Here is a 12,272-nt window from a genome sequence, read left to right on the forward strand (position 1 = left end):
GGCACAAGGAGACGGTATCACTGGTAAGTTTCACCAAGTCTCCAGAACCTGCCCCTGCAGTAAGGGGTGCAAACAATTAGGGAGGGCATTTCCACAGCACGGATTCAGCTGGCATGCCAGACTTCCCTGAAACGCAGGCCAGCAAATTCCTGCCTGAGTCCCCTGGAGAAAAATGTTTTGCATGATGTGCCTCAAAACTATGGGATAAAGGACAAACAACGTTGCCACTAAATTTAGAATCATTTCTTCTTCCAACAAATCCTTTTCCAATAATATAGTTTATTCATAGTTTCCTTAGAAGTAATTTCATTTAGGAATCTTCAATCTTCTAGGCCTAAAGTTAATTTTATTTTGTACGTGTTCACAAAGATCCCACTTACTTCTGTCTTTGTTTAGTTCTGTTGGAGAATTCTGATGGCTTCTGCTTTCACTGCTGCCAGAATTTCTTCTTTTCCTTCTCCCTTTTAGCAAAACACTTCTATACACCTTTAGGGAGACCATGAGAAGGGGACAGAAATGACAATTTATGGAAACAGCCTAGATCACATGGCCTTGACATGTGATTTAATTCTCACAACAATCCTGTGAAACAATAGTTCTCCTCCTCAGGGGAAGTTAATCAATGCAGCCAAGGTCATATGTCTGTTATGTAACAGATCCAGGGGGACCCCAGGGCCTGCTGCTTGAAATTCCAAGTACAGCCTACAATGGGACAGAGCAGGATAGGACCCAACCATAAAGCCACGTCATTCTAAGCCAGCCGTGGGCAAACTACGGCCCGCAGGCTGGATCTGGCCCGTTTGAAATGAATAAAACTAAAAAAAAAAAAAAAAGACCGTACCCTTTTATGTAATGATGTTTACTTTGAATTTATATTAGTTCACACAAACACTCCATCCATGCTTTTGTTCCGGCCCTCTGGTCCAGTTTAAGAACCCACTGTGGCCCTCGAGTCAAAAAGTTTGCCCACCCCTGTTCTAAGCCAACCACAGATGTCACACACGCCTGCCCCTTTAAGGGAGATGAATAATATTAAAGGTAAAATGAGTCTTAAATCTTCATTAGATGTTGTCTTGGTTAAATGTACCGCATTTCCTAAATCAGACTGAAAGGTGGCACAGAAACCAAACAACCTTCTAGTTTACATCTTTCCTGTGATTAGCTAAATTAAGGCGTCTGTTATTTCATGTCATTGCCTTTAGGAGAAAAGAGAACTTAAACCAGTGGTTCTCAACCTTCTGGCCCTTTAAATACAGTTCCTCATGTTCTGACCCAACCATAAAATTATTTTCGTTGCTACTTCATCACTGTAATGTTGCTACTGTGATGAATCGTCATGTAAATATCTGATCTGCAGGATGGTCTTAGGCGACCCCTGTGAAAGGGTCGTTCGACCGCCAAAGGGGTCGCGACCCACAGGTTGAGAACCGCTGATTAAACTAAAGACTTCCTTTAAAGTCTGGGGAAAAGGCTACAGAAACAACTCGGGTTGACTTTTTGTGTTTCTCAAAGACATGAAGCTTTATTTTTAACCCTAAGAGGAGTAAGTTACCTGGCTCCGGGCCTGTGGCTGAGTCCTGTAACAACGCATAATGTTCTGGAAGGACTTGTCCTCTTTTGTGACCTGGAAAAGAATAAGAGTATTTTGTGAGAGCGATGGACTTCCAGCAACATACTGTGAGCACTACACACTTGCTCCACAGTTAACCTGGTGAAAATTCTATTAAAATTAGTCACTTAAAATCTTCAAATGGTCCTAAGGCACACAAGTGAAGAAATATCTATGAAAGAAAACTTAAAATTCAGCAACAATAGAGGTGGTAAATGGTACCTAAACTAAGACCTGGCATAACATTTCATGAGCGTGAGAAAACGGCATTTCACTTACTATAGAACCCCAGTAAAAGAAGAGACAACTTCTACTCAGAAACTATGCAGGCAAAGCGGCAGTCAAACAACATATTAAAAGTGCTCAAAGTAAAAAATCTAAAGAATCCAGTATCCAACAGTGATCTTTCAAAAATTAAAAGAAATGAATATATAATCACAGATGTCTAGGCCAATGTGTACAGTGGTTAGAGCACCAGCCCATGTACCAAATGTCGTGGGTTCGATACCCAGCCCGTCAGGATGAGTATGGGAGACAACCAATTGATGTGTCTGTGTCTCTCTATATCCCTTCCTCTCTCAAAAAAAATCAATGGGAAAAATCCTCAGGTGAGGATAAAGAATTTTTTTTTTTTCCTGAGAGTAGGGACGTATCATCTTTTTCCTTTTATAGTCCGAAGTACTCACCTTTGCCATCACATAAATGGCACACATTAACAACTGGTCCAGGTGTCTGTCCATCATAAGTTCAGGACACTGAACTATGGAGAATTCAAAGCAGGTCCAGATCTTTTTCCTTAGCTCATCTGAAATATCCAGCTTAGCACAAAGATCCCGAAGGCGGACACCTGCTAAGTGGTAAACCTGGTAGATAAAAAACCATCTCAGAACCTGTTTATCTAACACATTCCCCAAACGCATGACCAGGGAGAGGATATGAAAAGTTACCTTTCTAAAGAACAGCGATAGAGAGCTGGTCTTCCTGGGCCTGCCGCTGCCGCTGGGCAAGGAGGGGCCTTGCTTCTGCTGCCCCCCTGGGGAGAGCTGCTGAATGGCCACCTGCCCTGGGACTTGCAAGGTGGTTCCTGTCACCTGTTGAGAGCTCAAGTTCCCAGCCAGGGCCTGGGCACTGAGGGGCTGCATGGAGCCCGTCACGGCTGATGGCTGCCCCCCAACATTGACTTGGACCGGGAAGAAAGTTATCCCTCCATTTTCATTGGCAATACCTGTCGTTTGTTACAAAGAAAAAAGCACAAAGAAAATGCTGATAATACAAGGTTCCCCAGGCAGGGTTTCCAATTCCTCCCTCTCCTAACCCCCTCCCCGCAAATTGTCGCATCATCATTCCAGCCGAATCTCAGGTAACTTCCCAATGAATGCCACAGAGAAAGAACTCGATATCCAACTCAGCCTGCCTTACCTTGTACAGGAATGGTCACAGTTTGTCCATTGTTGGCTGTGACCGTGGCTGTTGCCATGGTGACCAAAGTCTGTCCAGGAACTGGTGTGACAGGAACCGCCTCCCCAGGCACATTCTGCACGGGGACAGCACTGACCAGGGGCTGTGGGGGCCCGCGCCCGGGTGCTCCTCTGTCAGAGGGGCTGTCGTTCTCGACAAAGAGCCGTCTTCGGGTGGAGCTGGCGGTTGGGGAGCTGTACCTCTCATACAATGTGGTTGGAGAGGTGATGCCTAGAGCCAAAAAAAATCAAAGCACTTCACTCAGGGAGAAGGAGAGGACTCATCCAAGCTGTTATTAGTGCACAAAAACTAATTTAAAAGCCAACAAAAATTACAGGAGTCACATCATAGTAATAATTCCACTGAACACTATTATGAGCAACATTTAAAGAAAGATTTTTCTCTATTTGTCTCTCAGGACTCCCTTCTTCACTCCACCTTCTGCTAAATCAAATGAGGCTTTGCCCTCCGCTACTTCAGGGCCTTGATGAGCGAGGGGCAATTTAAAGAATTGTTCTATTTTTCCACGATATTTTTAACCATATTCAATTTCTACCTGATGCTCATGTAAAATGTGATTTTGACATAAACCCACCACTTGATAAGGGGACCTGATGGATTTGATATCCCCATCTGGGAGCATTTTCCCCCTGTTTTATGAACCTTCATCTTTGTCCAAATACAGAAAATTAATAAAACTCAATAATGTCCTTTAGAAAGAATGGACATGCATGTTTTTTATTCAATTAAGCTTAGTTTAATTTTTTAAAACAACTTTATTGAGAAATACAGTGTGTCCCAAAAAAATGTCTACACGTGTAGAATAATTATAAAGGCGGTGTTTATTAAAATACCGTTCATTTTCAAAATGTAATAGAATCAGCTATCACACATTTTTTGGGGACACCCTGTATATGCCCTATGAACTTCACTTGCAAGTTTAGATGGAAGTCAAATCCCCAGATATTAGACCCCATCTACGTGCCTTAGTATTTAAACTTACTTCTTCCAAGGCCTCCAGTCTCGGCACGAACTTCACTCACTCTTCTGGGAGTCAAAGGGGTGCCAGCCATACACATGTCATCTGCTCTTTCCAGGTTCTGCGGTGGCATGACCTGCAAAGAATGTTCACACAGAATGCCATTATTCAAAAAGCATTATTAAAAATACAATAATCACCTAAGGTAAAATTGAACTGTCTTGGCTCATCCCTTATTCCATCTATCAGCTGTCTTTTCCACTGGCAGGCTTAAACATTTCAAAACCTGGTAAATAGATATTAAATATGAATCAGCAGTCCTTACTGATGTGGAGAATTAGAGTATCAAGCATCTAAGGTAGAGAAACTTGATTAAGAGATCAAGGTAGAACACCGAATTCTTCCCCTGTCACTGAAAACCTGGGGCAAGCGCACAGTTATTCTGATTCTTGTTTCCTATTTGATGCAGGTGTTGTACCCTCTCACCCTGCACAAGGAAGACATGAAGTGTAACTGTGCCTTGGGAAGAAGGGTGATGAGCAGACTAGATACTGATGTACTTTCCTTATAGAAAGATGTTACAATCTCTCACAAACCTCTTCACAGGTAGGGACTCGGTTGTCATTCTCTCTAATCTTGTCCCAGAGCGGAGAATCTGGCTTCCAGGCCAGATGATCCAAGATGTGTTCTTCAATCTGATTGAGGTGTTTCACCACCTCTCTGCAAAGGCCATCTTCTGCTCGGATGAATACTTCTATCACCTGAAATGAAGAAAAGGCCCTGGTTTAATAATTTTAAAAAATATATATAATAAAAAAACATATATGTATAAAAAAAGGTAACTTTTTTATATATTTATAGATATAACAAAGACAATTTATAAAAAATTATAAGTTTAAAGGATAGTACTATTTTGAAACAGCTGCTCTTCCCTTCTGCCTTTATAAATAATTAATATTTAAATTGCATTTATGAGTTATATAAAATCTTTTCATAGTGCTATATTTCAACATTTAAATGAAAGAATGTCTTATCTATTGAGAGTGAAACATTACTCTTTAAATTTTGTATTTAAAAACTCTAAACATTCAATCTCTGCCACTATAAAAACGTTTTGACTGCTGTAGCTGAATTAAATAAATTCATACACTCAGTTAATATCAAGAAGGAAACAACCAGTCAATGCCCTTCCTCTGTGACTCTATAATCACATCTAAGAGGATTTTTGTTTCTGAAAGACACATTCAATATTACTTAAATTCCATAAAAAAGATTGCTCTTGCCCTAGCCGGTTTGGCTCAGTAGATAGAGCGTTGGCCTTCGGACTGAAAGGTCCCAGGTTCGATTCCAGTCAAGGGCATGTACCTTGGTTGCGGGCACATCCCCAGTAGGAGGTGTGCAGGAGGCAGCTGATCGATGTTTCTAACTATCTCTCCCTTTCTATCTGTAAAAAATCAATAAAATATATTTTTAAAAAAAGAGATTGCTCTGTAAGATAAGCTAGTGATAGGTTTGCTATTTTTTTTAAAACCTTAAGCTCATAAAATGAAAGTATCTTAAAAGCCTTTATGAAATGAAAGGAATAAAATGAAACTCGCTGAGCATAGGTCTTTACTGTACAGTAAAAGAATTTATATAGTTCTTAGGACTCTATTTCTTCTCTGCTCCCCAAATACAGTAGAAATTATTAATAAATGTAATTAAAAATAAATGCACTTAGTTATTAAAATGAACTAGATGGCTAACAATAGGAAGTTGGTCTCATCTATAATTTTCTCATTAGTATCAGATTTTTAAAAATACCTTATAAAAGTGATAAAGTGGCACATCAAATATTTCGGTAATGAATGGAAAATTCCCAGGAGGCTTATAAGAAAAAGTGACAACCTCGAGGCAGCAGGCCAAGAGTGATCTGTGGAATGCATCTTGTTCCAGAATGCCCTGTAAAACAGTTATTAACATGCAGAAACATTAGTCTACTCTAATAAGACATTTTATACCCAGTCAAGTTAAAATACCAAAGTCTTATTCTCTGAATTAGTGAGTAGTATGTGCTTTTCTTACAAAACTTTTAACTTTATAAATAAGTCCATTTTTTAGCAACTTTCAAAAATCTTATATATCATGAAATATAGCTAATACAAAAATTTCATCCCTAATTAAAATATACATACACTCTGATGCTTAGAAGACTAATGATCTGGAAAGATGTTACACACTAGCATTACAGTCAGAGGCCACTGTCATAAAAAGATGGCTGGAAGGAGGACAGGTGACTTGGCTAGATGGTCAACATGCTTACTCAGGGTGATATAATCACAGATGATTTTCACATGTACTTTTCCTTTGCTTATTTATTTCCTAAAATTATATATTTTTTAAAACTAAAAAGTTATATAGACACAAAAAGCATAGCCAACAAGAGCAAAACATAGGTAAATTAGACTTCATTAAAATTAAAACCTTTGTGTATCAAAAAACACCATCAATGATTTGAAAAGACAACCCAAAGAATGGGGGCAAATATTTGTAAATCAGATATCTGATGTAATTTATACTCAGAGTATATATATACCAAAAAGAATTGAAAGCAGAGACTCAAATAAATACTTGTACACCAATGTTTATAACAGCATTATTCATAATAGCCAAAAGGTGGAAACAACTCAATGTCCATCAACAGATTAATGGCAAACAAAATGTAACATACACATGTATGTGGTGTGTATGCATACAATATTATTCATCATTAAAAAGGAATAAGATTCTGACACATGCTACAACATGGATGAACCTTGAAAACATAATGCTGAGTAACATGGGCCAGACACAAAAGAACAAATATTGTATGACTATCTAAGGTACCTAAAATAGGTAAATGCATAGAGAAAGAAGAACAAAAGTTACCAGGGGCTAAAGGGAGGAGTGAGTGGGAAGTCATTATTTATAGGTATATAAACTATCAGTTTGGGATGATAAAAAATTGTGAAGATGGCTAGTGTTGAGGGGGATGCACAACATTGTGAATAGTTAATGCCAGTGAACTGAGCATTGAAAAATGCTAAGATAGCATATTTTATTTTTTACTACAATAAAAATTTTTTGAAAAATACGTTCCTTAGGTGAGTATACAGGTATCTACTTACTATCAACCGCTAAACTACTGTAATTCTTCTGTATGTGTTTCAAAGTCTAAAAATTTGTCATAAAACAATCTTTTAAATTCCTACCACATTTTTTAAAATATATTTTATTGATTGTTTTACAGAGAGGAAGGGAGAGGGAATAGAGAGTCAGAAACATCGATGAGAGAGAAACATCGATCAGCTGTCTCCTGCACACCCCCTACTGGGGATGTGCCTGCAACCAAGGTACATGCCCTTGACTGGAATCGAACCTGGGACCCTTCAGTCCGCAGGCCGACAGTCTATCCACTGAGCCAAACTGGCCAGGGCCCACCATATTTTTATATATAAAAAAGAAAAGGAACTAGGTACAAAGAATTAGAACAATTATAGGTCCATTTTGTAATTTTCTTTAAAATGTTATTTAAAAAATTAGTTACAATTTTTTTTGATATAATTGAAAGTAAATATCACTTGTTTAAAATCAATTTACATTTGTTTTATTAGTAAAACCTAGGAAAAAGAATTATTTCAGCTAACCCTACCTGTGTGACCCATGAACCAAGAGGTCCCTGGTTCTATTCCCTGTCAGGCACAAGCCCAGGTTGCAGGCTTGATCCCCAGGAGGGGGCGTGCAGGAGGCAACTGATTGATGTGATTTTTCTCTCTCATTGACATTTCTCTCTATCCCTCTCCCCTCCTCTCTAAAATCAATAAAAAAAGAATTATCTTAGCCAAGAGAAATGGCTGAATATTTATTAAAAGTCCTACTGAGTCAATACTCAATTTATTCTTGCTATAGAAAGAAGGCTTGATAAAAAACCCCATGTTATTTAAAAACTCAGTTAAGTCTGAGTGTTTTAACCCTTAACTAGTTTTACTACCCACAGAAGTTGAAAGTTGTAATACATGGCCTGCTGCAGCAAGGCACTGAATGGGGGCTGAAGGTGAAAGAACTCAGAACCAGCCATAGCTGGTTTGGCTCAGTGGATAGAGTGTCGGCCTGTGGACTGAAGGGTTCCAGGTTCCATTCTGGTAAAGGGCACATGCCCAGGTTGCGGGCTCAATCCCCAGTAGGGGGCGTGCAGAAAGCAGACAATCAATGATTCTCTCTCATCATTGATGTTTCTAACTCTCTCTCCCTCTCCCTTCCTCTCTGAAATCAATAATATATTTTAAAAAAAAGAAAAGAACTCAGAACCATTATTCATAATAGCCAGTTTCCTTAGGTGCCAATGTTATTCCCTCAAAACCACATATCATTTCTCTTGTTCAATAACAGTGTGTTTTCTTTTGGTGGCTAGGGCTGACAGGAAAGCACATTTTACTGTTCTGATCAATACATTGGATATTTACTCACAGATAAATCCATGTCTCCCAGTCTCTTTTGTTCCTGCTCAATAATGGATTCTAATACTTTATAGTAAAGCATCTCTGCAAAACGAAAGTGTCTGCTGGCAATTTCTGCATAAATATAAAAAAAACACAACAATCACATGCAAAGAAAAGAAACGTTGTGAAAAATGAGGGCCATCCCATCCCCTGCCCACAATATAAAATTTAAAAACCCATACACTTCCTACAGTTGCTATTTCAATCATCCCTAAGATTCCTTAATTTTTTTCATGGTAACACTTAAATTTTTCTAAAACTGTGAAATGAAATTTTCACATAAATAACTGGAATTTAATGAGTATGGTATTTAATGAGTCCAGCTATGATGGCATTCCATGAAGATTCACATCATTTTTATTCTGTGGGGATGTTTGAGCAGAGCAGCTCTGTGCTGGGAGGTATATAGTTGGTTTACTATTCCACTCATACTTGGTTTTAATTGAAAACCTCAAAAACACCTAGCACAGATCTGGGCATGAAAACAGCTATGTCTTCTGTTCTTATTTTTAAAATTCTAAAGAATCACAATATTTCTATATTTAATATCCAGTCTACAAATGAAAACGAAAATTTTCCAAATGAGAAAGTACCCGAAGGTCAACATAATAAAGACATCAGAATAGCCCTGGCTGGTTTGGCTCAGTGGATAGAGCATTGGCCTGAGGACAAAAGGGTCTTGGGTTCGATTCCAGTTAAGGGCACATGCCCAGGTTGCGGGCTCGATCTCCAGTGTGGGATATGCAGGAGGCAGCCAATCCATGGTTCTCTCTCACATTCATGTTTCTCTCTCTCCCCCTCCCTTCTACTCTCTAAAAAGCAATGGGGAAAATATCCTTGGGTGAGGATTAACAAAAAATAAGTAAATAAAATAAAATTTCTTACTGAGAAGGGCCCAGAAATCACCGGGCTGACATAAAATTAGCCTTCAATCTAAACGCATAAATCTTCATGTTTCTGACTCAGTTACCAAGAAAGGACTCCATGTAGTTAAACATCAAGATGAGAACAATAAAGACAATATTAAGCTTCACCTTTAGCACAATTACTGAATTCCTCATCTGGCTGGGAATGCTGAGAATATATTTCATACATTTCTTTCAATCTGTTGGCAATAGCCTGGGTTGGATCTCTAGAACATGTCCTAAAAAATAAAAAGAAATTATCTAATTTAAAGGTCTTGCCGAGTTACAAAGTGATAAACTGTTTACAACTCTGTATTTGTACTAACCTGTAAATATAAAATACTTTGAACACAAACTATACACTCACCCATACTTCTTTGATAAAGGTGTTGGTATTACCATTTTCAGTGAAAAAAAAAAGTATTGTGTACAGTTGTATATTCTCTGCAGTAAGTTTAGCAACCTTAACCTCTGTGCCTGTTTGATGTCCGTGACTGGACCCCACCCTACACGTCTGCAATCACTGCTGACCAACTAACTGCGCTCAACTGTTCCTCTAGAGGGCACACAACGCCCAGTAAACTCCTGCAGAAAACAGCTGACGGGTATGTAATCTCTACCACAGACTCAGATACACCCTTACTGGTATTCTACATCGTTCCCTGAAAACCAAATTATCTCATTTTTTACTAATTTATTTTACTAGAAAGACAATGTATGTCCAATGCAGAAGCATACAGAGTATCACCATGTGTGCTTTTGTAACAACTAAGTTTTTATCTTGATCATAAATATACATATTCATGTAAAAATGTAACAAGTTTAGAAAATTATAACCGATTTTTGTTTCTTTATAATCTTGCTAGAGATAGCTGCTGGATATGCTATACAAACAGAATTTTATTTATGAACACACACAGGTACCTTTTACAACAACAAAGCCCTTCGGCTTTACCTAGTACCTGCTGGTATTTCAATACCATGGATGGTATTTACGATGAAAGAAGCTGCTACTTCTTGTCAGAGATTGTACAAAGATTTGGAAGATAGAGATTCAATCAGGCTTCTAAAATGTGTTTATGAAATACTTCTGAACTCCAGGTAAACAAGGTCCATTTTAAAAACATGACTTAGGAAGAGGCCATACAGACAGAGCCTGTTGGGCAGCGGTCCTCAAACTACTGCCCACGGGCCACATGCAAATACAAATATTGTATTTGTTCCCGTTTGGTTTTTTTACTTCAAAATAAGATATGTACAGTGTGCATAGGAATTTGTTCATCGTTTTTTTTTAAACTATAGTCCGGCCCTCCAACGGTCTGAGGGACAGTGAACTGGCCCCCTGTTTAAAAAGTTTGAGGACCCCTGCTGTTGGGTGTTAATTACAATCAAGTTTATGAAAACAGGAGACTTCATGAAAATGTGAAGGGAACTCAGTCAGCTTAGGTATGTAATGAGTCCAGATACGAGTGGGGAGTTACTAATATGTGTATACAGGGCCTTCTTATATCAGATCACCTGAAATAAAATGGGCCCTAGAGGGCCTATGTCATCAAGTCATAAACTTTTAGGACTAACGTCCTTTTCGGGCTAAGGGTGCTCTGTAGAGTTACAGAAGTTACAGTGCTTTTACACTGGCTGTGCATTAACTGTCTACCTTTCCTAGTAGGGACCCACCCTTCGGAAATGTGCCCAGGACGAGTCCTCTCCATGAAGTCCTTTGACAACTACCGTCTTCATGATCCCCTTCCCTGACATCTTAAGACAGAACAGCTGGTGGCGTAGTCTGGTGCCTTATTCTACAGGGTCTAGTGCTGGTCTTTCTGTTGTTTATAAGCCACCCAGTCTATGTGCTCTGTGAGAGCAGTGTGAACAGACTAAGACCCTGAGGAAAAATGACCTTCTAACCATACATCTTCCATTGCTATGTCTTCTGCGGACAACAGCTATAAAATAAGTAATGAGTAAATGAAGGCACAAGTAGTGAAAAATTAAAGTAAAAAATTAGAAAAATAGGCAACAGCCACATTGAGAAGGCAGGAAGGGCTCACACTGACCTCAGGACCTGTCCCAGTCTCTCACTGGGTGCGCTTCGGAGGCCCGCCAGCATGGTGTGGAGGCGGCTCAGGCTGTGCGTGGCCGCAGAAACCGGAGTCACGCAAGGGCTGCTGTTATCCTTAATGTACCTCACCCCAGTGAGCGGCGTGGAGACTCTAAGTGCTTTAGACTAAGGGGGAGAAAGAACACTATTTTAGTTCGGAAAAGACTCCATTACTTTGCAAACGGGAACTAAAGGTAATCAGACTTTGTATTATTAACAAATTCTAGTGATTCGCATATCCCCATTCTTGGAATTTAGACATGGCACCTCTACAGCCACCATGATCCGGTGAAGACGTGTGAAAGAAGAATCTGCATTTCAGCTAACTAAAATTTCGCCTCTTAGAAGTTAAATCTTTAAGATAATGCATATTTCCCTATGACCCCCTCCTTCAAAACGTAAGCTTGAAGGCAAAAACAAGCATTAGAAAATGTAGAATATCTTTGAGAAACAGCTAGCACCTACTGCTATTTTTGTAAATACTTAAAGATTGGCAAAAGGAAACTGGGAAATCAATCTGGCCCAGTGAAATCCAGGATTTCACAAAAGTCCCCTAACGATCACGCCTGCTTCCGAGAAAAGCGAACCACCACTGTGAGGTGCGGGCAGCGCCTGGCGCGGGGAGCCCTCCTGCCTGCCTTCACCTCGGTCCCTGTGCTCCAGCACAGCTGCCCCAGCGGACACAGAGCTTCACACAGAGCAA

General features: G+C 39.4%; 1 protein-coding gene across 6 annotated transcripts in view; it reads right to left on the reverse strand.

Annotated features, from left to right (window-relative positions):
* The window catches only part of RBL2 (RB transcriptional corepressor like 2), a 36,236-nt gene extending 24,535 nt beyond the window's left edge, over window positions 1-11,701 (reverse strand). For 5 of the 6 annotated variants that reach the window (XM_014445503.2, XM_014445505.2, XM_014445504.2 and 2 more), the window contains exons 1-11: window positions 11,526-11,701; window positions 9,598-9,707; window positions 8,532-8,635; window positions 5,850-5,987; window positions 4,643-4,807; window positions 4,071-4,182; window positions 3,029-3,298; window positions 2,557-2,834; window positions 2,296-2,472; window positions 1,553-1,624; window positions 381-486 (exon numbers count right to left, since the gene is read on the reverse strand). In XM_014445503.2, coding sequence (XP_014300989.1) covers window positions 381-486; window positions 1,553-1,624; window positions 2,296-2,472; window positions 2,557-2,834; window positions 3,029-3,298; window positions 4,071-4,182; window positions 4,643-4,807; window positions 5,850-5,987; window positions 8,532-8,635; window positions 9,598-9,707; window positions 11,526-11,578 — 1,585 coding nt within the window. In that variant the 5' untranslated portion in view covers window positions 11,579-11,701. The remainder of the gene's footprint in view (window positions 1-380; window positions 487-1,552; window positions 1,625-2,295; window positions 2,473-2,556; window positions 2,835-3,028; window positions 3,299-4,070; window positions 4,183-4,642; window positions 4,808-5,849; window positions 5,988-8,531; window positions 8,636-9,597; window positions 9,708-11,525) is intronic. The other variant, XM_023744399.1, reaches the window with a different exon arrangement.
* Window positions 11,702-12,272: the final 571 nt, after the last annotated feature.

Source organism: Myotis lucifugus, unplaced genomic scaffold (genome assembly GCF_000147115.1).
Source record: "Myotis lucifugus unplaced genomic scaffold, Myoluc2.0 scaffold_460, whole genome shotgun sequence".
Taxonomy (NCBI): domain Eukaryota; kingdom Metazoa; phylum Chordata; class Mammalia; order Chiroptera; family Vespertilionidae; genus Myotis; species Myotis lucifugus.